We start from the raw sequence: 22,060 nt of genomic DNA, 5'->3' as shown, positions 1-22,060 counted from the left end.
AATACACGACTCGAAATTATACATGTCCAGGTAATGGGAAGATTACCTGTGAACTATTATACAAAAAGCATGAATGGCTGCCTAGATTTATGCATTGCCTGAGCAGGTAGATGATTTTGTGGTCCAAAGTTGGAGGGAAGAGTTTCAAGCAATGTGCTAAGCAAGCATGGCATGCATTTGTGTTTTAATTGGAAGATGAAGTTTTGTTTATTTGTTAGTGTTTTACAATGATATATACTAAAGGACCTTTTGCTTAATTTTAATTTCAAAAGAGCTAAAAGAAAATTGGTTGAAATGCCCAAATCTTCTGAAAGCTTCGGCTTATCTCCACTTGTTTAGACCACCCCTTTTTAATATTGCATCCGCCGCATATTAATGATGATAGCAAAATCTCTAAGATTATTATTTTATACTCCCTCCGTCCCCTTTTGATAGTCCCTTATGGGCATTTATTACGGGAATTAATAAATATAAATAAAATTAGTTAAAATACATTGAAAAAGAAAATTGACATTGGGTTTGCAAAAAAGTTGAGAGAGAAAGTAATAAAAATACGTGGGAAAAAAAAAATTACATGGGAAATATAAATTTGCACAAATATTGTTGCAAATTGGAGGAAATTTTGGTAAAAATTAATATTTATGATTGTTGGAAAAAGCAAATGAGTTGAACAATTTGGGACTAAAATTTGTCCATAAGGGACTATCAAAAGGGGACGGAGGGAGTATACCGTATGAAAGTGTTAAGTATTTTCATTTTTTAGATAGGAAAAATTCATATCTAAGATACTAATGGTGTAAAAAGATCGAAATTTGATCATTCGTATCGTAGGATGATAGTCAATCTAATTTCTTAATTAAGATGATGGAATAATTTGTGTCCGAAATCATATGTTGGTATAGTATGTAATTTGAGATTATTACAAAACTGGTGTTTATTATACCATTTACCTAAAAACACATTATGTTCGAACCAAGCTACATATATCCAGGCCACCTAATGACATGTTTGGTAAGCATTTATAATTGGATGGATAGTAATAGATCTGTATATACTTCGCGTAATTTTGCAAGCTAGAAACCCTACATATATATGGTCATTACTCATTACCATGTAAATAGATATTTACCAACAAACATTTGTTTTTGTTCACAAATATTAATTATCACACACAATACTGCATCTTATAAATTGGTAATGAAAATTTGTAAATAACTGAGGTAAATGGGGAGGAGCTAGCAATCTAGTATTGCATTACCATGAGCATTGCTAAAAATATTATTCACGTGCATGCATATCTACTTATAAAAACATTACCTTTACTGTCATTTATTACCATCAATCGTACAAAAATGCAAATTATCAAATGGATCAATATAATCATATTGCTCCTTACCCTAAAAAACAAATAAAAAATAAAAAAATAAATAAATTATACGGGTGCAGCCTATGCAAGGTTTTTTTCCCTCAAAATTAAGATTATCAAAATCACCTAGGGTGCACCTACCGCTATGTATACTTAGATCATTGGATGCATATGTAAAAAGTTATCCTTAGTTCTTTATCCAATCTTTGCAAAGATTTAATTCTAAGTTTGTCTATACTAAATTGTTAGGTATTCGTTTTATAAAATAAAATCAAAAGGCTTTTGATTAATAATTTTGAATTGAATAAGTTAAGTACATTTCAAAAAAGTTCGGAGTGCCGAGCTGAGTAACAATAATAATGCAAAACAACATACAAATTAATTAGGAGATGTATAATCAATGTGGCATATACAGTTTTTAAGGTTAACGAATGGGTAATATAAATCTATAAACAGCTTTACTATTTCAAAAGGGGCAATTAATCATCATGTTAAACACTTAGATTTTTGTGGAGTGGGTTAGTGGAATCCTAATCCAAAGGTAAAATAAAGGTAATTTGAGCTAATAATTAATATAAAGTTAAAGTGTTAATTAGGATGACTAACAAAATCCTAAGTACTTAAAAGAAAAAAATCAGAGATTGTCATTGCTTATACAGTTATACCATGGATATGATCTTGTACATACAAGTACATACATAAGTATTAGCGATTATTTTAGGAAATTAGTGCTCTTCAATTACGTTCTATATTACTGTTATAATATACACTTAGTACAGATCGGTTTCAATAATTATGAATTATGATGCACAAATTCCCATTTCGTGGATACATACTTATGCATATGTGCCTTCATATATGTATATACGGGTATTTGTCTCACGTTGTGATTTTGAAGTCGCTAGTTTGATGTTTACCGTCTTAAGTCACCCATTTGTTCTCAAACATTGACCTATATGTGTAGATGGGACTAATGACTAACCTTTGAGATGTTCTCCTTGAGTAGGATGCTTGTTTTTTTAAAAAAAATATACGGATGTGCCAACATGATTGACAATCAATATATTGGTCAGATTCTTATGATTTGATGACAATGGTTTACACGATAACCTAATTTCCAAAGTTGTTTTAGGTCTAGTTTGTTAGCCAAAGATTAAATATAGTAGGATGTGTTTATCAATTAACGGTCATTATTATATTATTATATACGACTATTTGGTGTACTACTCCGGGGAGATTAAGGTTTTAGTTAGTTAGTTAGTTTTTTTTTTTTTTTTTTTTTTTTTGGAAAAAAAAAAAATTAAGGTTAATAGTTGATTGCCTCCAAATTTATTTAATTTTTTTTTTTTTAAAAAAAAAAAAGCTTAGGGCCTGTTCATATTTACTGAATTGAACTGAACTGAACTGATTGGAGCTGAACTGAACTGATTGGAACTGAACTGAACTGAACTGAATTGAGCTGAAATGAATATTTTATGAGGAAAATTAAGAGCTGAACTGAACTGATTGGAACTGAACTGAACTGAACTGATTGGAGCTGAACTGAACTGAACTGAACTGAAATTAAGTAAATGTGAACAGGCCCTTAGTGTGAAAATAAATTCCACTCAATTAAATAGAGAAGTAAAAGAGATTTGAACCTAGGACCTTTTATCACAATGGCTCTTGATATCACATCAGAAAATTTAAGTTGATAGATAAAACTTAACATTGATTTTTATACTTTATCAATGATATTTTCAAGATTATCTATTTAAACAATTTCACCTTGTCAACTTACTTTGACAACAATCCATTTATATTAGGAATACTAACATACTTTTGAGTGAATTTTCCAAAATTCATAGTACGATGAACAATAACATAATGTAGGTAGAGTATTATTATCAATTCAACTATTTTAGCACAGGAAACTTTTTTTTTTTTTTTTTTTTTAAGGAATAGAACAAAGGTTGCATCAATAATTAATATATATAATAGTCCAGCCGAAAGAATTGACTCAGATTATCTGATGGATATTTCCACTCTTAGATATTAATTTGGATTTATTAGTGTCTATTTGCAAATTAGGATTATTTATCATCCACTTATCTATGATTTTTATTGATACAACTAATAATCTCAGGGACCAAGCTAGCTAGAATAAATTAAATAATGACAACAAGAAGCTATATAGGTTCATTGGTTTATTAATTTGTTGGTTGACATTCAGAAGATTTTTTATACAACGATTGTGTTATGGTAAAATATAGTACGTGTCATTGTACAACGTTTAAAAATAGAGAATTTTAGAGAATTGGATCAATATTAAATAAAATTGATCAACGCTACATACATAACATACAGTGACTATACTAATGTACTAATACTATATCTGGTTGATGCCTAGGTATAACTGTCGATAAATTCATGTCGATTAGAACTTTTATAATGTCATGGTGCATGCACAAGAACAATAGTGAGATCTAGTGATCACATAGAGTGAAATCTAGTCACCTGATCCAGACATGCCAAATAGTCTCATCTTCATTCAAAATAATTTGATGTGTATATGAAAAGTACATACACTCATTTAATAATTTGTCAAATGTCGTCAATAATAAATAGATAGGTCCTTACTAGCTTGTCACCACATAAAAGAAAATTGGACAATTGATTGATATATATTAATATATATTTAGAATAGCAAATGTTTTCCTTTACCATTTACCCAATTAACCAATAATCTAAATTACTCGAAACTGAATAACTTGCAATTTGACCCAAATTTAAAATTGACATCATTTCGATCAAATTATTACACCATAAAATTTGATTTTTAAGTTAATAATCTAGTTAATGACAATAGACGTGAATTTGACTTGATCGAGATATTATGTTGGGAACGTACGCCTAATAATCAAATCAAGAATTCATCAACTAGATTGGTCATGAATAGAATTAGATTGACAAATAAAATTGATCCTTTTACTAGATGGAGATGTTTCGAAGCAGATTTATAATAATTCTGGCATTCTTTTGTATCCAGCTGTATACCCATTTTTAAGATCATTATCTAACTTAATTGAACCACCACCAAAAGTTTACAAACACAAACAAATACTCCTATGATGCACTAATAAATTAAAACTTCACTTTCACAATTATCCAAAGAAAAATAAATCCATTTTTCACCACTAACATCAATTCATTATCCTCATCCAGACATTAATCTAATTTGTACGTCGCTTCATTTTGGAAAAATCTTATGCTTAGCTTTAATTTATAGGATTGTTCACCTTATACCCGGGTTTTTAAAAAATAAAAAATAAAATTTGCAACAATATTTTTTTAATAAGTTGATAAGTTTCATTTAGGAAAAACTAATTCATGTAAGTTAAATAATCAATGAACACCTCAGCTTAATTTCAGTTTAGTTCAGTTCAGTTCAGCTCTAATCAGTTCAGTTGAGCTTCAATCAGTTCATCAGTTCAGCTCCAATCAGTTCTATTCAATTCAGCTGCAATCAATTTAGCTTTGTTCAGTTCAGTTCAGTTCAGTAAATGTAAACAGACCCTAAATATATTAAAATAATGTATTTAGATAAATTGACTGGATATAATACGGTATAAATGTACGCATTAGGGTTATTGGTCGGTACGAAGAACTTCATTATTATCTTGCACACTAAGACATACAAAAAGAGTGCTTGTTACATAAAACAAAAAAGCATGTTAATTATTAGTACTAGTAAAATTTTATGTTTTTTTTCTCAATACAAAACTTAGTGAACTCTATTGTACTAATTTTTAACTATAGATATATTATTGGTAAACAAAATTAACATGTATTTATGTATGGTATATACTTTGTATATCATAAAACATTGGACATATATGCTTCTTTTAATTATCATAAAACTTTGTACACTAAATTGGATTAACAAGTACGTACTCCGCAATTTCTATGTTTGTAACCAAATATGTATTCATTTTTGGAAAACATACATAAAAAACCCGATCAAACTTAGGGCCTGTTCACTTCAGCTTAATTTAAGTTCAGTTCAGTTCAGCTCAGCTCCAATCAGTTCAATTCAGCTCCAATCAGTTCAGTTCAGTTCAATTCACTTCAGCTCTTAATTTCCTTCTCTCATTAAATATTCATTTAAGCTTTATTCAGTTCAGTTTAGTTCAGCTCCAATCAGTTCATTTCAGCTCAATTCAGCTCAGCTCCAATCAGTTCAGTTCAGTTCAATTCACTTCAGCTCTTAATTTCCTTCTCTCATTAAATATTCATTTCAGCTTTATTCAATTCAGTTTAGTTCAGCTTCAATCAGTTCAGTTCAGCTCAGTTTAGTAAATGTGAACAGGCCCTCATTTATAGAAAATTCTTTGTATATCATCAATTTAGAAGATAGGTAGAATGTAAAAGAACACAACACGTGTATCAAACTATCAACCCCAATCAAAAAATTGGAAAAAAACATCTCTACACAATATATGAAACCAATGGTAAATCATATTGTATGAAGTATGAGCATATTATTAATGGCATCAATAATACAGAGTATGTATATATATACTGTTTCAATTCAATTAATTTTTTTTTTTACTTGAAATGGCAAGAAAAAAAATGTTAGGATCGGAGACCCTCCTTACAAAGGGAACAAGCCGAATGAAACTTCAACATAAGAAATATATAGGTTAAAAAAAAAAATTAGGTATTTGGTAACTATTGAAATGAAATGACTACACTTGCTACTAGTAGTCCACTTCAACTTCAATTCCCATGGATGGACTTTCGACATAAACCCAAACTTGTGGCAACAAGTGAACATACTAACCCATATATAATTGTCTTTCTCAAAGCAGTCTATTTTTGGTATTAGTGGACCAAAATTTTATAACAATTTTACAAATCTAATGTAATGATATGTCTAAAATCAATCAATATCATGAACTAAATTTCAACAATATATATACTACGTACTGTAATATTTATCTATTTTCCTCATTCCTTCCATTTTATTTTTTTTTAATAATATTATCACCCATAGGATGCCAATGTGGATATTAAAGGACCACTTGATTTGGATGTTTTCTCTAAGCAATATATATAAATAATTAGAAATGAAATTAAATTAAATTAATAAATAATTCAATAAAATTAAAGAATGGCCTTTTTTGCTTCTTCTAGGTAGCTAGCCTTCTTTGTTTGAGAGGAGATAGCTGAGACAATTTGTTAAGTCTTAATCTTGGGTTATATTGTTATAATTATAACTTTGTGTTAATTATTATTATTATAATTATACAATGGGAAATGTGGGTGAATTTGGGCATGTGGGTCTCTTCCATTCTTACTTTAATTTCCTTAAAGCTAAAATCTCTACCGTCCATTTCTTCTATATATATGGATATTCTCATGCCTTTTATTAATTGTAATCCCAAGTACCATCTTCTATTCTCCTTCTTAGCTAATTCCTTCAACTTACTCTTCATCAATCTTCTCATCCTCAAAGATCTCATCATTCTTTATCAATGGCTATTGGTGGGGTGACCAAGAAGGTACTATCTAGTTTCTTCATTCTTTGATGATCTTCGATCTTCTTAGCTTTCATTTATCGCTCAATTCTTGTTACATGAAACGACCACACAAAAAACGTGATTTGAGTTAACCTAAAACTCGAGGGTGAACATGCATGAAATTTGAAATAAAGAGATCAAAGAGTGAAAAAATGAAAGAAAGGAAAAGTTCTTATATATTAGTAGTTTCGAACATTGTCTAACCAAAAACTCGAGCTTAACCATTAGATAATTTTAGATTAAGCCTCATGAAAGCATATACTTTTAGTCATTCATCATACATTATTTTTTTTTTTTTAACCTATACTCTCCTTTTAGGGAGATCATTTTGGTGATCATGCAAAGAAAGTTGTGCATGAGGCAATTTAGCGTGACTACATAAAAAAATATGGTAGTAGGCTAGTACTCTAGTAGTCATAACGGAAAGATTCATTGTGCAAGTCATGGCTCAAAAGTATCAAGCAATTTGCTTTGAGTGATTTCATGATTTAATCATTCATTTTTAAATAACGCTTATAATATAAGGTTTTTATATTATTTAATATTTTCTTTTATTTTCTTTTTTTTTTTTTGGTTAAAAAAAACAGAAAACAATGAAGAAAGAGCAAGATGATGATTACACAATGGATGGAACAGTGGACTGTAGAGGCCATCCTGCCAACCGCCAAGAGACTGGGAAATGGTTTGCAAGTAATATTATTCTTGGTAAGTATTATTTACTTATTTGTTAATTTATTTATTATTTATGTGATCCTTTAATTATAATAAATTAATTATCTTACGGAGTACAAAATAAACTTACTCTCCTCTAAAATTTTGCAGTTTTAATTGCTAATAATTTATTTTTGTAACAATCTCTAGTGCAATTAAATAATTTATATGAAGTCGACGAGAATATATGGTTCCACGTGCTCGATCTGCTAAATCATACTTATTCCACTAATAAAGAAATTATTGTCATAATTGAAAAAATAATAGCTTTGGCATCCCAACTAGAATTTTCGGATGTTTCTTCTGCATAGTTTAGTGTCACATTTTACACTATAGTAATAATAGTAAACTATAGACACTATAGTAATAATAGCAAATAAAATTAAAATTTTCTTACAATAATAGAATAAAAGACAAACCTCTATGATAAAAATAAGTTTTTAAAAAATGACTCTACATAAAATTGATCAATATTTTCTTACGAACAATATTTAAGTTTTTAAATTTGATTATTATTTTTTTTATTTTTTTTATTGATTATTCACTAGGCAAATCTAACTCATTTTCATATGCGGTACATTATATGAATAATTATTTTTTTTAAAAAAAAAATAATTACAATCACGTAAACCATACATAAGATATAAATCTTATTTGAAATTTGTTGTCAAATGATGTAAGCATAAATCAGTGATGGTATAAGCATTCTAAAGATCTTGTCTAATCATACGTGATGGCCTTTTCGCTAATGAGATTATTATTAATTAATGAGAATCATTAGTATTTTTTTTTTAATTTGATCCTCTAAGGTTAACGTATGACGTACTAAAATCTTTTTTAAGGTCATAATATGGTATTAAGGTCACTTTCTAATTAAAAAATTAAGGTCCCAAATCTTCTGGGGTCTAATTGTTAAGACGTGTACTATTTCTCACAACAAAATAATATCGTAGAAGTGGAGTATCTTTTTACCTCAAATTCCACTGTCTAATAAAAAGTACATCCATTTTAATTTATTATTCCAATTCTTCTTTATATAAAACGTATAGTACACATTTTTTAGGTTAATTTGGATCTTTAATCTTGTCTTATTTCCACTTTATTTGATGTCATTCTTTTAACCTTATTAATGGGGGAACATACCCAACAGGCCAACAGATATTTGCTCCCACCTAAAGATTAAAGACAACATAAAAAAATAATTATTTTAGAATCAATATGTGAAATTATTATCAATTATTTATTTTTTTCTTTTAGCTAGGATTACAGGAATCACTTTTAAACAAATCGCAATTTTAAAATTCGGTAAGTCTAATTTAACTAAGTCATATCAGTAATTTTCCTAATTTTAATCACAATAATCTATTGAAAACATCCATCAACATTAAAAGACGTGTATATGTGAATTTAACATAAAAATAAACCTGACTATATATTAATAAAATGATAAAACATGTGAAGGGTTAATAGAAACTCGTGAAAGAATGTTTTCCATGCTCCTAAATTCTGTCCTTATTGAAGATTAGGAAAGATATGTTTGAGTTGGATTTCATTATATCCATAGATCAAAAGCATTTTTCCTGTTGTTTCTTTTGTAAAAATAACTGAAGATTCATGATATGAATAGAATCCAAGGTATTACAGAACCAATCATCGATAATCAAATTATTTGCACCATAATTATGATTTCAGTTTATTTGCTAGTTCATCATATACCGGAAAAAAGACAACTTTCACGCATTTTTCATTAGCAGATCATAAATGAAACATTTATTATGTTTGGCAGCATAGGAAAGATGTTTACAGAACTAAGTTTTTATAGGAAAATCAACCTATACAGTATATTTCCGTCAAAAAAAACTACACAAACGTATCATATACAAAGTACATATTACTCGTAGTCATTTACTATAGTTGATCCATGTCACCATAATTCGTCGTAAGTCTAATTTTAAATTTTCTTTATCGGCTGAAATTTTATGTTGTACCATATCAACGATGCAACTGATATAACTATAGGTCGGTAAGATTTTTTTTTTGGGTACGATGCAATTGTGTGATATAGAAGATAAGTTGGAAAAGACAACCCAAGTACGTAGTAACATACATGGAAAAGATGACAAAATGACAGCCCATATAATTGAAGAATAGGGAGAATGTAACTGAGCAACGCATGCAGAAGAAAGTAAAGACATAGAAGTACATCACCCAAATAAAAACAAATTTAAGGGGTTCCCATGACATTTGATTTTGCCTTGTACAACATCAACATATAACTTACACATATAGATTTATGACATATTTACAAATATATACAATAAAGTTCACTCATTTTCTAACTATAAATTGTTGATATGAATGCTAACTTATGATTATCTTTTGTATTTCGGTTTTCCTTCATCACTCATTAAAATAAAAGTTTAATGTGTTGTCCGATATATAAGTTTATGTCTGTTTTAGAGATATATAAACTTAAAATTTGGATATTATGGAGTAATTATCTAGTTTCACCTCTTTCTTTAGGAAAAACTTAACACGAGGTCTTAGATCTTAGGATCCTATCCTTATGTTACGTGGATATACATTAAGTCGAGATTGTAATTGATTGATAACAAACTGATCGACACTCAAAACATGCTCATTGGATCTCATCCTTGGCAAATTCGTTTCTAATTGTCACTCTTAGATTGCATTAAATTGCAAAATATAGTAAGAAATATTTACCTAATTGAGAAGTTGTACCCATAAAGCCAAAAATTAATGATCTATATTCATAGATAAAAATGTGGGGTGGTATCTAAATCCTATTTGAGTAGCAAGAATCTTCAAGGGTCACATCATGAAATTATTTTGTGGGAACCTTTTTCTTGGCTTAAATTTTGCCAAGTTCTTTTTTCATACAAGGGTGTGGAAAACTATATAATATCTACCTTATTAGTAATTAAGTTGATTTTTCTTAATATTAATCATCATCTCAAAACTTAAAATGTCACACACTTTTCCATACAATAATTTAACATCACGATCAGCTAGAGCAAAGTAGCAAACCATATAAATAAAACCTACCTGATTTTCGGTCCGATTTTGACACCAACCAGAAGAATGAAAAAATGAAAACAAAATAGATTACAATCCAGTTTAAACAATAGAATTCATTATACCAAAATTTTAGAACCTTGTACTGTTATAACAAAAAGAGAAGATAAAACGTAAATTCCCGGTGTTAGAAAAGACAAAGAATATAAGGATGAGTAGCATATTCATAATGTGACCTAGAGAAAGAAATAGCAGGTAGATGGCTACAGAAATGAAAAGGGATCATAAGTTTTCCTCTCTTGTATGTCATACAAATTGTGCCTCATCAGCCACATATAGATGAAACATGCACATCACTGACAGCAACATGGGTTGATAGTGAATACATAACTCAATCATAGATGTGTATAGCAACATGATACATAAAATCGACAAATGCACGTAAACAACAAGGACCGTGTATGCTTGTTAATTGATTGTGATGTGTGTATGATAGGGATCGGTTCAGTCCATCTAACCAACAGTTAGGCGAGAAAAATAGACCAATCTTCAGTATCTGAAAACCTTGATTTAATAACTTATAAAAAACAGCTGGATTTAGTGTTCTATATGAACTGAAAAAATCGCGACTGAGACAAAATCAATCATGGACCAGACAGAGCTCACGAGCAAGTTTGAACTACTTTGGCTGATAAATTTTAAGGGATTTTAAAATTTTACTGAATCAGGATGCTCTATCAGGCCACTTATCTTTTATAATTTTATAGCAGACTTAAAATTATTAGTCATAATACTATCCTTAAGGTTTCTATCTTCTAATTCTAATATACTTTCATGTGATGAATCAAAAACAGTAAATCAAGGATTGGCTACCTTGGCATTTTTCGGTGTTGGAGTGAACTTGGTACTATTCTTGACAAGAGTGCTAGGGGAAAACAATGCTGATGCTGCAAACGCTGTCAGCAAATGGACTGGAACCGTCTACATCTTCTCCCTTGTTGGCGCCTTTCTTAGTGATGCATACTGGGGAAGATTCAAGACTTGTGCAATCTTTCAGATAATATTCGTCATGGTAAGTATTCACCATAATAAGAATATTTCAGATAACAATCTACAAGGTTTCCTAATTCATTAATTTGTAAACCTTCTTACATGAGCTTACCAAGTTACCATGATGCCTTTTGATGACAGGGTTTGGCTTCGCTTTCTTTATCCACATATCTCTTCCTGCTGAGACCAAAAGGTTGTGGAGATAGAATCACTCCATGTGGGAAACACTCAAACATGGAGAAGGGACTGTTTTACCTCTCTATTTACCTTGTGGCCTTGGGATATGGAGGGTATCAACCGAACATAGCAACATTTGGGGCCGACCAATTTGATGAAGACTATCAGAAGGAATCACACGCAAAGGTGGCTTTTTTCAGCTACTTCTACCTAGCAATGAATCTTGGCTCACTCTTCTCCAACACTTTATTGGGATACTTTGAAGATGAAGGGATGTGGGCTCTAGGATTCTGGGCATCAGCTGCCTCTGCCTTTCTGGCACTCGTCTTATTCCTTGCCAGAACACCAAAGTACCGACATTTCAAGGCAACAGGCAACCCCCTTTCAAGGTTAAGCCAAGTTCTTATTGCTGCAATCAGGAAATGGAGGACTAATATGCCAGAAGGAGAGGGACTGTATGAAGCAGAAGAAAAGGAATGTTCCACAGAAGGAAGCAGAAAGCTGCTACATAGTGAAGGTTTCAAGTAAGTATACAACCATACAAGTACTATCATACAATTTTCTTATAGCATCATACCAATTGGAGACTAATACCAAGCTACATGTTACTTGCATCATTCAGTCTCCTAATAAGCTGCAAGGCTAAGATCCATTACACATATCTATAGAAAATCTACGAAAACTAACCTGAGTTGGTCATGTCTTGCAGATTCTTAGACAAAGCAGCATATATCAAATCTGGGGATTTCTACAACCAGGAGCAAGGTCTTCGAAACCCATGGCGTCTTTGCCCCATAACACAAGTCGAGGAAGTGAAGTGCATATTAAGACTACTTCCCATATGGTTGTGCACCATAATCTACTCGGTGGTGTTTACTCAAATGGCATCACTTTTCGTTGAGCAGGGTGCTGCTATGAAAACTACTGTGTCAAACTTTAGAATCCCGGCTGCAAGCATGTCCAGCTTTGACATTCTAAGTGTCGTAGTTTTTGTTTTCTTCTATAGAAGAGTTCTTGATCCACTTATGAGCAGGTTGAGGAAGACAGAGTCTGGTGGACTAACCGAGTTGCACAGAATGGGTATTGGTCTAATTATAGCAGTAATGGCCATGGTCTCAGCAGGAATTGTGGAATGTTATAGACTCAAATATGCCATTAAGGATTGCCCTCATTGTAAGGCGCCAAACCCCAGTACCCTGAGCATTTTCTGGCAAATTCCACAGTATGTGTTCATCGGAGCATCTGAAGTTTTCATGTATGTGGGTCAGCTGGAGTTTTTCAATGCCCAAGCACCTGATGGATTAAAGAGTTTCGGAAGTGCTCTGTGTATGACATCAATCTCATTGGGAAACTATGTGAGCAGCTTAATCGTCTCAATAGTTATGAAAATCTCAACAGAGGATCATATGCCGGGGTGGATACCAGGGAATCTCAACAAGGGTCATTTAGACAGGTTTTACTTCCTATTAGCAGCTCTCACAACAATAGACTTTGTTGTCTATATCTTATGTGCAAGATCTTACAAACGCATCAAGATGGAAGGAAAATCTGGCGAAGAACATGGTCAAATCAGTTATGATGTTTGATGTCTTCAACAAGGTTTGCATAGTAAGGCCTTCATGCTTTGCTTGAATAAGAGGTAGTGTCCATACACCTTGAAGATGATTTCTAGGGGGTGAGAGAGGGGAAGATCATTTGACGAAAGTAACAGGAACATTAGAACTTGTCACTCGTACCTATGAATGATTGAACGATAACATTGAATCACTGTATTCTCCTAAAGAGCCAGGATTGAGCAACAAGTTCAAGGGAATTGCTGTTTTTTAGCTCTTTCAACTGAATGCTCATCCGTGGGCTCTAATTGTAGGGACTGAGCTATGTATTTCAATTGTACTAATCAATTGTGCTAATAGACGGCCCATTTTCTATTGGTCTGTGTTTTTTTTTTCTTTTAACTTTCATATGCAAACAAGTCTATTGCACATCAGCATACTTGAACCTATAAAGGCTATAATTAAGCTTCAAAAGCATAATATTAATTGGAAAAATAGATATTAAACCACATCAAGATCCCAGAAGGACTCCAAGTTACCACAGAGCAGGTGAAGTGATGAAAGAAAAAAAAAAACACGTAATTGACACCTCATACAAAGGAATACTGATATCATAGTAACTCAGAAAGCAAAACATCTTAAAGCAATTTAGAACAATTTACATGGTATACCAAGTTGCAAATTCTAGTCCTTTTAGGTTCCAAAGTATACTAGCATTGGAAACAAACCAGAAAAACTAAAATCTCCAGAACAAGCTAAGAACAAACCCACTCATTAGTGCAACAAACAAAAAGTGCTCAATTAGTTATAGGACAATAAAGTTAACAGCAATTGGATCCTGTTCCAATCACTCAGTTGCCTTTCTGAAACAAAATTAAGAAATGTCAGCCACTCCCGTTATGAAAATCATTAACCACTCGCCAGTTGCCACTGCCCCGACCCAAAAATATGAATTAAAAAAAAAAAAAAAAAACACTGCAGACCATGCCCACAGAAGTTCATTCAGTATAACCATAATCTTTAAGGCACTTGTAATAAAATTGTCAAGCATAACAGTTACCAAAAAACCCCCAATAACTGTGACAGCACTTACAAGAAATTCATAGATTACCAAGCTAAGCCTGTATACTTGTATAGTATAATAAGGCAGCACCTTAACATTCAAAATCAAAAGCAAAACAATCAACCAAAGCTAATAAACTTTTTTCAATGTACAGGTTCCTTTGAAACCTAAGTATGAAAAAAAAAGCTGCATACAAGGACTACGATAACTAAAATAACTAAAAGCATCGTCATTATTAGATAAATTAGACCTTACACTATCTAGGATCCAGTGCCTCCAAAATTTCCAGCAGCATGTAACAAACACGTGTACTGAACAAATTAGCCTTGAACTTTACGGACTTGTATGTGATGACTGGATTCTTGACGCCAGATTGGTTGTGCTCCACTTTGGACCAGCGTAACATGCTGTCCCTCCTTTACTAGTTCCTTGCTCTTGTTACACATGAAAGAAATCAAAAGATCAGAAATTTATGTCGAAATGAAGAATCTGTGAAGTTTAGAGAATCAAAAGAACTCACTGTCAACATCTTTAGAGCCCGAGAGAATGTTTCCTCTGCATCATCTGAAAATTCCATATAAATGGGCATCACCCCATGATATATAGACAGCCTCTGCTTTACCCTTTGTCTGGAAAGCAACAACAGGAGTAGCTCAATACAGTAGGTATAGTGGTTTCAAAAAAAAAAAATACAGTAGGTATGGAGATAAGACTGTAAAATAATACCAATTCCTAATATGATATAATACAGGACAGACAAGACATCAGGTCATAAGAATGCAGCACAACAAACAAGTCATTAACTTATTTAGCTCATATTAAGCATATAATTGTCCTTTGGAATCAAGATTATCAAAAAGTCATAGAAAAGGTCTTGGAAAAGCTTGATGGAAGCATAAAAAAAATACTTCCTCAATATCTTTATAGTTGCAACACTTACCTAAAATAGAATTGTCATAATAGTTGCAACACACTATAAAAGGAAGGTTTTTATGGTGAAAATTGTACTATTACCTTTATTTAAAACTCATGACCCACTTGATTATACTCCTAATAGCCTTTTAACCCCATTTTAAGTGTATTATATCATGTGAGGTCCACTTTTCTTAGATACCGTGATAAAGTGTGTTGCAACTATAAAGAAACAGAGGAAGTATATAGTAAAATAAAATAGAAAAAAAATAAAAAATAATTGACCCAAACCACATAAAAATAATTGGAAGATTTTGCATGCTCTACAATGACAGTGGACAAAGATCATCACAGTGCTTGAAGACAAAATGGTATTACGGTTCTGATCCTGCCATCACAAGCTGATTTGATTTTTCAGTACTTAAGTGACTTCAAATATAATGTGTTAATCTATCAACATTCATGACATATAGCCTTTTGTTAAACTGTTTAATTCTGTTAATTGTCCTCGTAACAAGAGAAGGCCTAGAGACTGCTAAAAAGGACCATGCTATGCGAGTAAGCGCCCACTAACATTATTAATGCTGGAATAAAGCTTTTTTAACTATAGTTATATTGACTAGATTTGGATGCAAAATTGATGATATTTGATATCTCTTAGCAGGACAAAAAACTTAAAAGTTGAAACCCGTAATATCAAGATTTTGGTATACATGTTTAAGAATGTCATTTTATATGCTTGTTAGATTTGCTTTGTGAAAATAATTGCACACATACTCATTAGTGAAGGCAAAGATTGTAGAAGACGGCCGAAAGTGGCTTAGATGAATAGCCATTGATCCTGTTTTTGTAAATACAATGACTGGAGTGCCAAGAGTGTTGGCCATGGTAGTTGCATGGAAAGCAAACATCACGCCCATATGGCTCTGCAAAAAGTGAACAAACATCAGTATCTACAGATAGAGAGACTATCATATTACCTCACAGACATAAATTCTAATTCATTTAGATTAACACCCCAACGTTCAAACTCTTTTCCAAGCCAGTTCTGGCTTGGCAGTGCATAGGCAAGTCATAAGCACCAAGGACTCAAAGGAGATAGGATAGGAAGAAACAATAGAGAAATCACAGGAATTCACAATCTAAGCGAAATTTAAACTGAATCGTATAGCAGCCTTAGAAAAGTAAGAGAAAGGGTATTTGTAAAGGCTCTTCACACAGCCATATTATATGAATGAATAGATGGCATAGTGAAAGAACCACCACACACCTTGTATACTTTAGATGGTACAGGAGGAGAGTCGTTTGTTGGTTTCAAACTTGACTCCATCCTTAGTGCCACAGAATGCATCACCTTAACAGCCTTCAATGGGTACCTTCGGCCAATAAAGAGCAATTTGAGCAAAACTAGGAACGTATGAATGTCATGGACTTAAAGATGCATATGAGTGATATGACACATTCAAAGAGAAAAACTGAAGCACGTGTTGTCGTATGAAGTAGCCACATCCTTAGCAATTAGACTTACTTTCCATGAGCAGTTTCTCCAGACAGCATAACTGCATCAGAACCTTCTCTAACAGCAATTGCAATGTCAGAAACCTCTGCCCTGGTGGGTGTCGGGTGATCAATCATGCTCTCAAGCATATTAGTTGCGACTATAACTGGTTTCTGCATGCTGTGACACCAATTAATGATTTCCTCCTGAAAATTTGCATGCATTTTTTTAAATCAGTGGTTATGCAAAGCTACAGAAACAACATAAGATCTCCTGAGGGACATAGAAAAAAAAAAAAAAACAGTTTCCATTGCTAAAAGAAAAACTCTACAAAAGATAATCAATAGCTTTAGCTCCTCCTAATTAGAAACGAAAATACATTTTAAATTCCATTTACATAACCATAATTGTATAAACTAATAGGATTCTTAAAATTTTTACTGCTTTACTATATGATATCTTAAAGGACATTGATTTACACTTCAAATATAGATGAGTCACTCCTGAAAGATAATATACATAAATTATTTATTCATCTGTAATCAACTTCAAATCAAACAAGATAATCCTACAAAACACTGAGAAGCAAACATATTGTTGTAATTGGAAAATCACATTAAAAATCATAAATTTCACTTCTCAGCAGAATAGCTAGCTCACCCATATCATATATCATCGAGATGTATATAAAAATATTTACCTGATATATAGGCACATCCTCAATAGGAAGCTCAGCTCCAAGATCTCCACGAGCAACCATTGCCTGGACAACATTATAGATGACGAGAACATCAAAACCAAGACTTCATATGGACAAAGTTATCATTAGAGAAGAACGGCTTATAAAAGAAGGAAAATTGAAAAATGACCTACCCCATCCGATGCTGTAATTATAGCTTGAAGGTTTGGTATTGAATCTGCACTTTCAATCTTCACTATAACATCAATATCAGCATTGCAACCTATAAAGTAGATAAAACGAAGTCAGCAACAAGTGAGTGCTGGAAAGCAGATTCTAAAGAGAGAAAAGCTAAGTCATCTTTACTTTTAAGGTAATTTTTCAGCTCAATAACAACTTTATCAGTCTTCACAAATGAAACAGCATAGAAATCAACTTGATTCTCAACCCCAAACTTAATGTCCTCCCAATCTTTGTCTGCAAAAATGACACAAGACAAATTGTCACACGTAAAATAATGCAAAGAAGATGCATGGAAAAATATTAAGTAGATGGAAAAACTAACCTGTTATCGATGGGAGATTTGCACTTTTACCACGCACATTCAAATGCCGCCTAGATTTGAGCTCCCCGCCATCAATTACCTGGCATTTTACGGTGTCTTCTGTCTTGGATTTCACTGCAAGTGATATCATTCCACCTAACATAATGAAGCAGTTTCAATAAACACCAGAGTCTTGAAGAAAATATCAACCAAACTAGGAATGATAGGAAACTCTCTCTACTTGGACCAACCAAATGCACATAAAGTCCGGTTAGATTACAACTCTATAAAAGTGCAGATTCTAACTCTCATGGGCTGAGTTATGCTGTAGAACCATGAGAAATATACTGCTTCCTGGGCTAGAGACCTAGAGTAACTACATCACTTATGTAACTAAAAACCAAAATTTGTAACACATAAGATATCTGACACACACACACACACACACACACAACATTATCAACATTAGACCAATGATTATCAACATTATCAACTATTAGACCCATTTTCCAAAACATAGCACGCTTTTTACAAGCCAAATGTGTTTCACACAATGATTTCTAGAATCATCTATTATCCTCCTATAGTATTAGACCAAGGTCCATTCTCATATCCCAATAGGTCCCATGATTCCTTCATCACTCTAGATTTTAGATGCAAATTGAATGAAGGTTCAATCTATCCAAAAGGTGCACCTACATTCTTGTGTGCATAACAACAAAGATAAAAAACCTCACAAACAAAAACAATCAAGTATAGGTCAGCAAGAGCCTTTTTCTTTCAGCCAATTAGCATAATACAATTTGTAGCTTTACTATAGCCCCTAAATACAGGGTATCACATATATTAAAATATAATCTTTACTAATTATAAAAATTTATAAAAAAATAAAAATAAAAAAAAATAAAAAAAAAAAGCTAAAATACTTACCATCAACCAGAAGTATATCTCCAGCCCCTACATCATTCACAAAATCATCATAATTGACACTGACAGTATCCTGTGTGCTTACTCCTCTTTTGATAGTAAAAATGAATTCTTGTCCCTCTTCTAGTAAGATAGGTTGAGGTACATCTCCACTTCTAACCTCAGGACCCTAAATGAAAACAAAAACAACAGCACAACTTCTACTCTAAGTCACGCATAATAAGCATCAAAGCAAGAGCGAAAGAAAAGAGAGGTTCTTTAGAAATACAGAATGAGATTTGATTCATGAGGCTGATAATTGTAAGCAAGGGATTGTTTTTAACATGAATACATAGTTAATGAACAGAAATGAAAACATGACCTGAGCCACATAAAGTATGATAACAAATCACTTCTGTACTTGCCTAAAATCTCAGATAATCCGTCAGACTTACTGCATAACAAAATGGAATCTGTGGTTGTCTATGCAGCCATTAAGGCTAAGTTGGGAAGAAAAAAATTCCCACCTTATGACACTTAGGGTGTGTCTATAATTAAAACATATGACTTAAAATACATGTGGACAGGCTAAAACATCAACAAAATAAACATCAAAAGTAATCACTACAAGAGAAGCAGCACACAGCCATTAACACTCAGGTAACCAATCAACCCTATACATTATGAATCACAACAGATATCCAGTCTTCCCAAATGGATGTTTCTGAGCAACACGGCTATCCAACAGTTCTACCTTCTCTATATCCATTTCAAATATGAAATAGCTAAAACGCCAATATTCTATTACTGCCTATGAATCTGTGATACATATAAGGATTGTGGTTCAAGGGCAAACTACTTCTTTACGAAGATAACTGACAATAATGGATTAGTGGTTGTGCAGGATAAAATCTCCAACGAAAAACTACGAATAAATCCCCAATGGAAAAGCGTGAAGATTATGCATCCAACTCTAGAGGTGTCAAAAGAGTTCAGCTTGAATTCCTCACACCAGAATAAGAGCAAAAAATCAGGCAAGAAACAACAACATAAATCATTAAACTAACGACGAATATCTGGCACTGAAACAAAAACGTTGAGTACATAAAGAGCATTGTATAATGTATATTACCTTAGTATCCAACATTATAGAGATAACCTTGTCATCAAATTGAGCATTGTATTCTCTAACCAAATCAATGGTTTTCTGATGTGAGGCATGGTCACCATGTGACATATTTAATCGCGCCACATTCATTCCTTCCTCTGCTAGTTTCCAAATCATTTCACGACTGCTCGTGGAAGGACCAATTGTACAAACGATTTTAGTTTTTCGCCACGCATTAGATTTCGGTTCATCCGAAAGTAAATCAACAGATTGCAGCACAAAAGGACCCTATAGAACATACATAAATAAACTGCCAATTAGTTGAATGATGCAACCAAATCATCCAAAACTCACAATCACAACATTCAAAAATTTCTCTATTCAACTCGTAACAAATCTCGTAGACAAAAACAATGCATTAAATTCAAATCACACACTAATTATCATCCATTAATGTGATATTGTTGTCAAATATGAATCAATTAAATTGGACAAATAAATACAAAATAAATAAGAACTCACAGGGGAGATAGGGCCGTTGGGAGAATCGAGAGTTGCAGGTTCAGTGCTTTTAACAGATCGAACAGTGAAGGAGTCCTTCGATAAACATCGTTTTGCGCTTTTAATGGTTAGAATCCTACCATTGTTGGTAGAACAACTTCCTTTGAAGAAAACTTCGCTGACATTTTTAGCAGACGATAAACGACGATCAGAAACGACGTCGGATGTCTTCAACAATGACATTTGCGGCGTAAGATTGATGGTCGCCATTATTGATGAATTCGAGAAAAAAGAGGAAGATGAAAGAGATGGTTGAATGAGTGAATAAATGCAGAGAGGGGCGGAACTCCTGAGGTTGTAAAGCTACTTAAGAGGAATTAATTTGGGTTTTTTTTGTGGTATAAATAATTGAGTGTAAAATAAATAATTAGTGTTACAGAGAGCAGAGAGTGTATGAAAGAGAAAGACAAAAAGGAAGGGGGTTGAACGGCTCCTAAAGTGTTGGGCCAGATTTGAGCATCTGCCCTACCTACCTGATCAAACTATGGAGTATTACCCCCACGTGCCACGTGACTTGTTTTCTCTTTCTTTTTTAGGAATATCAACAGGAATATAAATATAAATATGCAAGTGTAATGTGTAAAGGCATCTTTTTCTTTCAAGATTCTTAAAGGATCCTAACTCCTAAACTCTTAACTTTCTCTGGTTTTGTTTTGCAACAAGTGCCACTTCTACCCAAATGTCTTTAGCTGTCTAGTATTGGGTTAGGTTGGATGGTGGTTTATCATCTAACTAGGTATCTACACAATCAACATGGATTAGCTAATTTTGGGGTTTGTCCGGAATTAACTCTTCAATAATAAAGTCACGAATAAGTAATATGATGATATGAGTAAGAAAAGAGATCAGAGAGAACTCTAGAGAGAGGAGGGGGGGGGGGGGGGGGTTCAGAGAATCATACCTTAGAAATAAAATATGCTTGGGTATTTATAGAACTCCCCAAGCTGGTATTACATGAAAGTCCAAGTACCAGGCTTGTCAAGTGGGTGTTGATTTTCCACGCGACTGTAAGTAGCTCTCCACGTGGATGATAAGATATACCGATATGGATGGTTTTGGTCGGTATTGCAGGTGTATCAGGTGACAAAACTCAATCCTATTTACCTGTTCTATAGCGGTGCCGATATTGTCCCATATTCAGGTGTCAAAACCCGATCCCACCTAATGTGAGTGTTCGAGGACCGAATTGGTGTAGTTTGACACTCAAATCAAACCAACTTGTTAAAGTATTTTCAAATCAAACCAACCCGTTAAAGTATTTTCAAATCAAACCAACCCGTTAAAATATTTTTCAAATCAAACCATATATTGATTTGATGGAACCTGCGATTTAAC

General features: G+C 32.7%; 2 protein-coding genes across 2 annotated transcripts; one reads left to right on the top strand and one right to left on the bottom strand.

Moving 5' to 3' along the window:
* Positions 1–6,764: 6,764 nt before the first annotated feature.
* On the top strand, positions 6,765–13,829 carry LOC145599369 (protein NRT1/ PTR FAMILY 7.3-like). Its single transcript, XM_081655760.1, has 5 exons — positions 6,765–6,909; positions 7,515–7,632; positions 11,529–11,746; positions 11,866–12,425; positions 12,611–13,829. Exons 1-5 carry the CDS (start codon positions 6,883–6,885, stop codon positions 13,485–13,487), a joined length of 1,800 nt encoding a protein of 599 aa, XP_081511886.1. The 5' UTR covers positions 6,765–6,882; the 3' UTR covers positions 13,488–13,829.
* A 714-nt stretch (positions 13,830–14,543) lies between these two features.
* On the bottom strand, positions 14,544–21,074 carry LOC145599370 (pyruvate kinase isozyme G, chloroplastic-like). Its single transcript, XM_081655761.1, has 12 exons — positions 20,687–21,074; positions 20,189–20,452; positions 19,081–19,246; positions 18,172–18,306; positions 17,973–18,083; positions 17,801–17,889; positions 17,628–17,690; positions 16,958–17,133; positions 16,700–16,805; positions 16,207–16,355; positions 15,038–15,146; positions 14,544–14,951 (listed from the first exon to the last, which is right to left on the bottom strand). The coding sequence occupies exons 1-12, from the start codon at positions 20,933–20,935 to the stop codon at positions 14,838–14,840; spliced, it is 1,731 nt and encodes a 576-aa protein (XP_081511887.1). The 5' UTR covers positions 20,936–21,074; the 3' UTR covers positions 14,544–14,837.
* Between the last annotated feature and the right edge of the window lie 986 nt (positions 21,075–22,060).

This window comes from Chenopodium album, chromosome 20 (assembly GCF_948465745.1).
Source record: "Chenopodium album chromosome 20, dcCheAlbu1.1, whole genome shotgun sequence".
NCBI classification, from domain to species: Eukaryota; Viridiplantae; Streptophyta; class Magnoliopsida; order Caryophyllales; family Amaranthaceae; genus Chenopodium; species Chenopodium album.
Note: the sequence above shows the minus strand (reverse complement) of the source record. Positions and strands in the feature narration are given on the sequence as shown.

Coding starts and splice junctions, on each gene's coding strand:
- LOC145599370 (XM_081655761.1), bottom strand. CDS start 20,935: ATGGCGACCATCAATCTTACGCCGCAAATGTCATTGTTGAAGACATCC. Junction 18,084..18,171: donor AAATCTCCCATCGATAACAG/GTTAGTTTTTCC, acceptor TCATTTTTGCAG/ACAAAGATTGGGAGGACATT. Junction 15,147..16,206: donor ATCTTTGCCTTCACTAATGA/GTATGTGTGCAA, acceptor GTTGCTTTCCAG/ACAAAGGGTAAAGCAGAGGC.
- LOC145599369 (XM_081655760.1), top strand. CDS start 6,883: ATGGCTATTGGTGGGGTGACCAAGAAG. Junction 11,747..11,865: donor TTCAGATAATATTCGTCATG/GTAAGTATTCAC, acceptor TTTTGATGACAG/GGTTTGGCTTCGCTTTCTTT. Junction 12,426..12,610: donor CTACATAGTGAAGGTTTCAA/GTAAGTATACAA, acceptor CATGTCTTGCAG/ATTCTTAGACAAAGCAGCAT.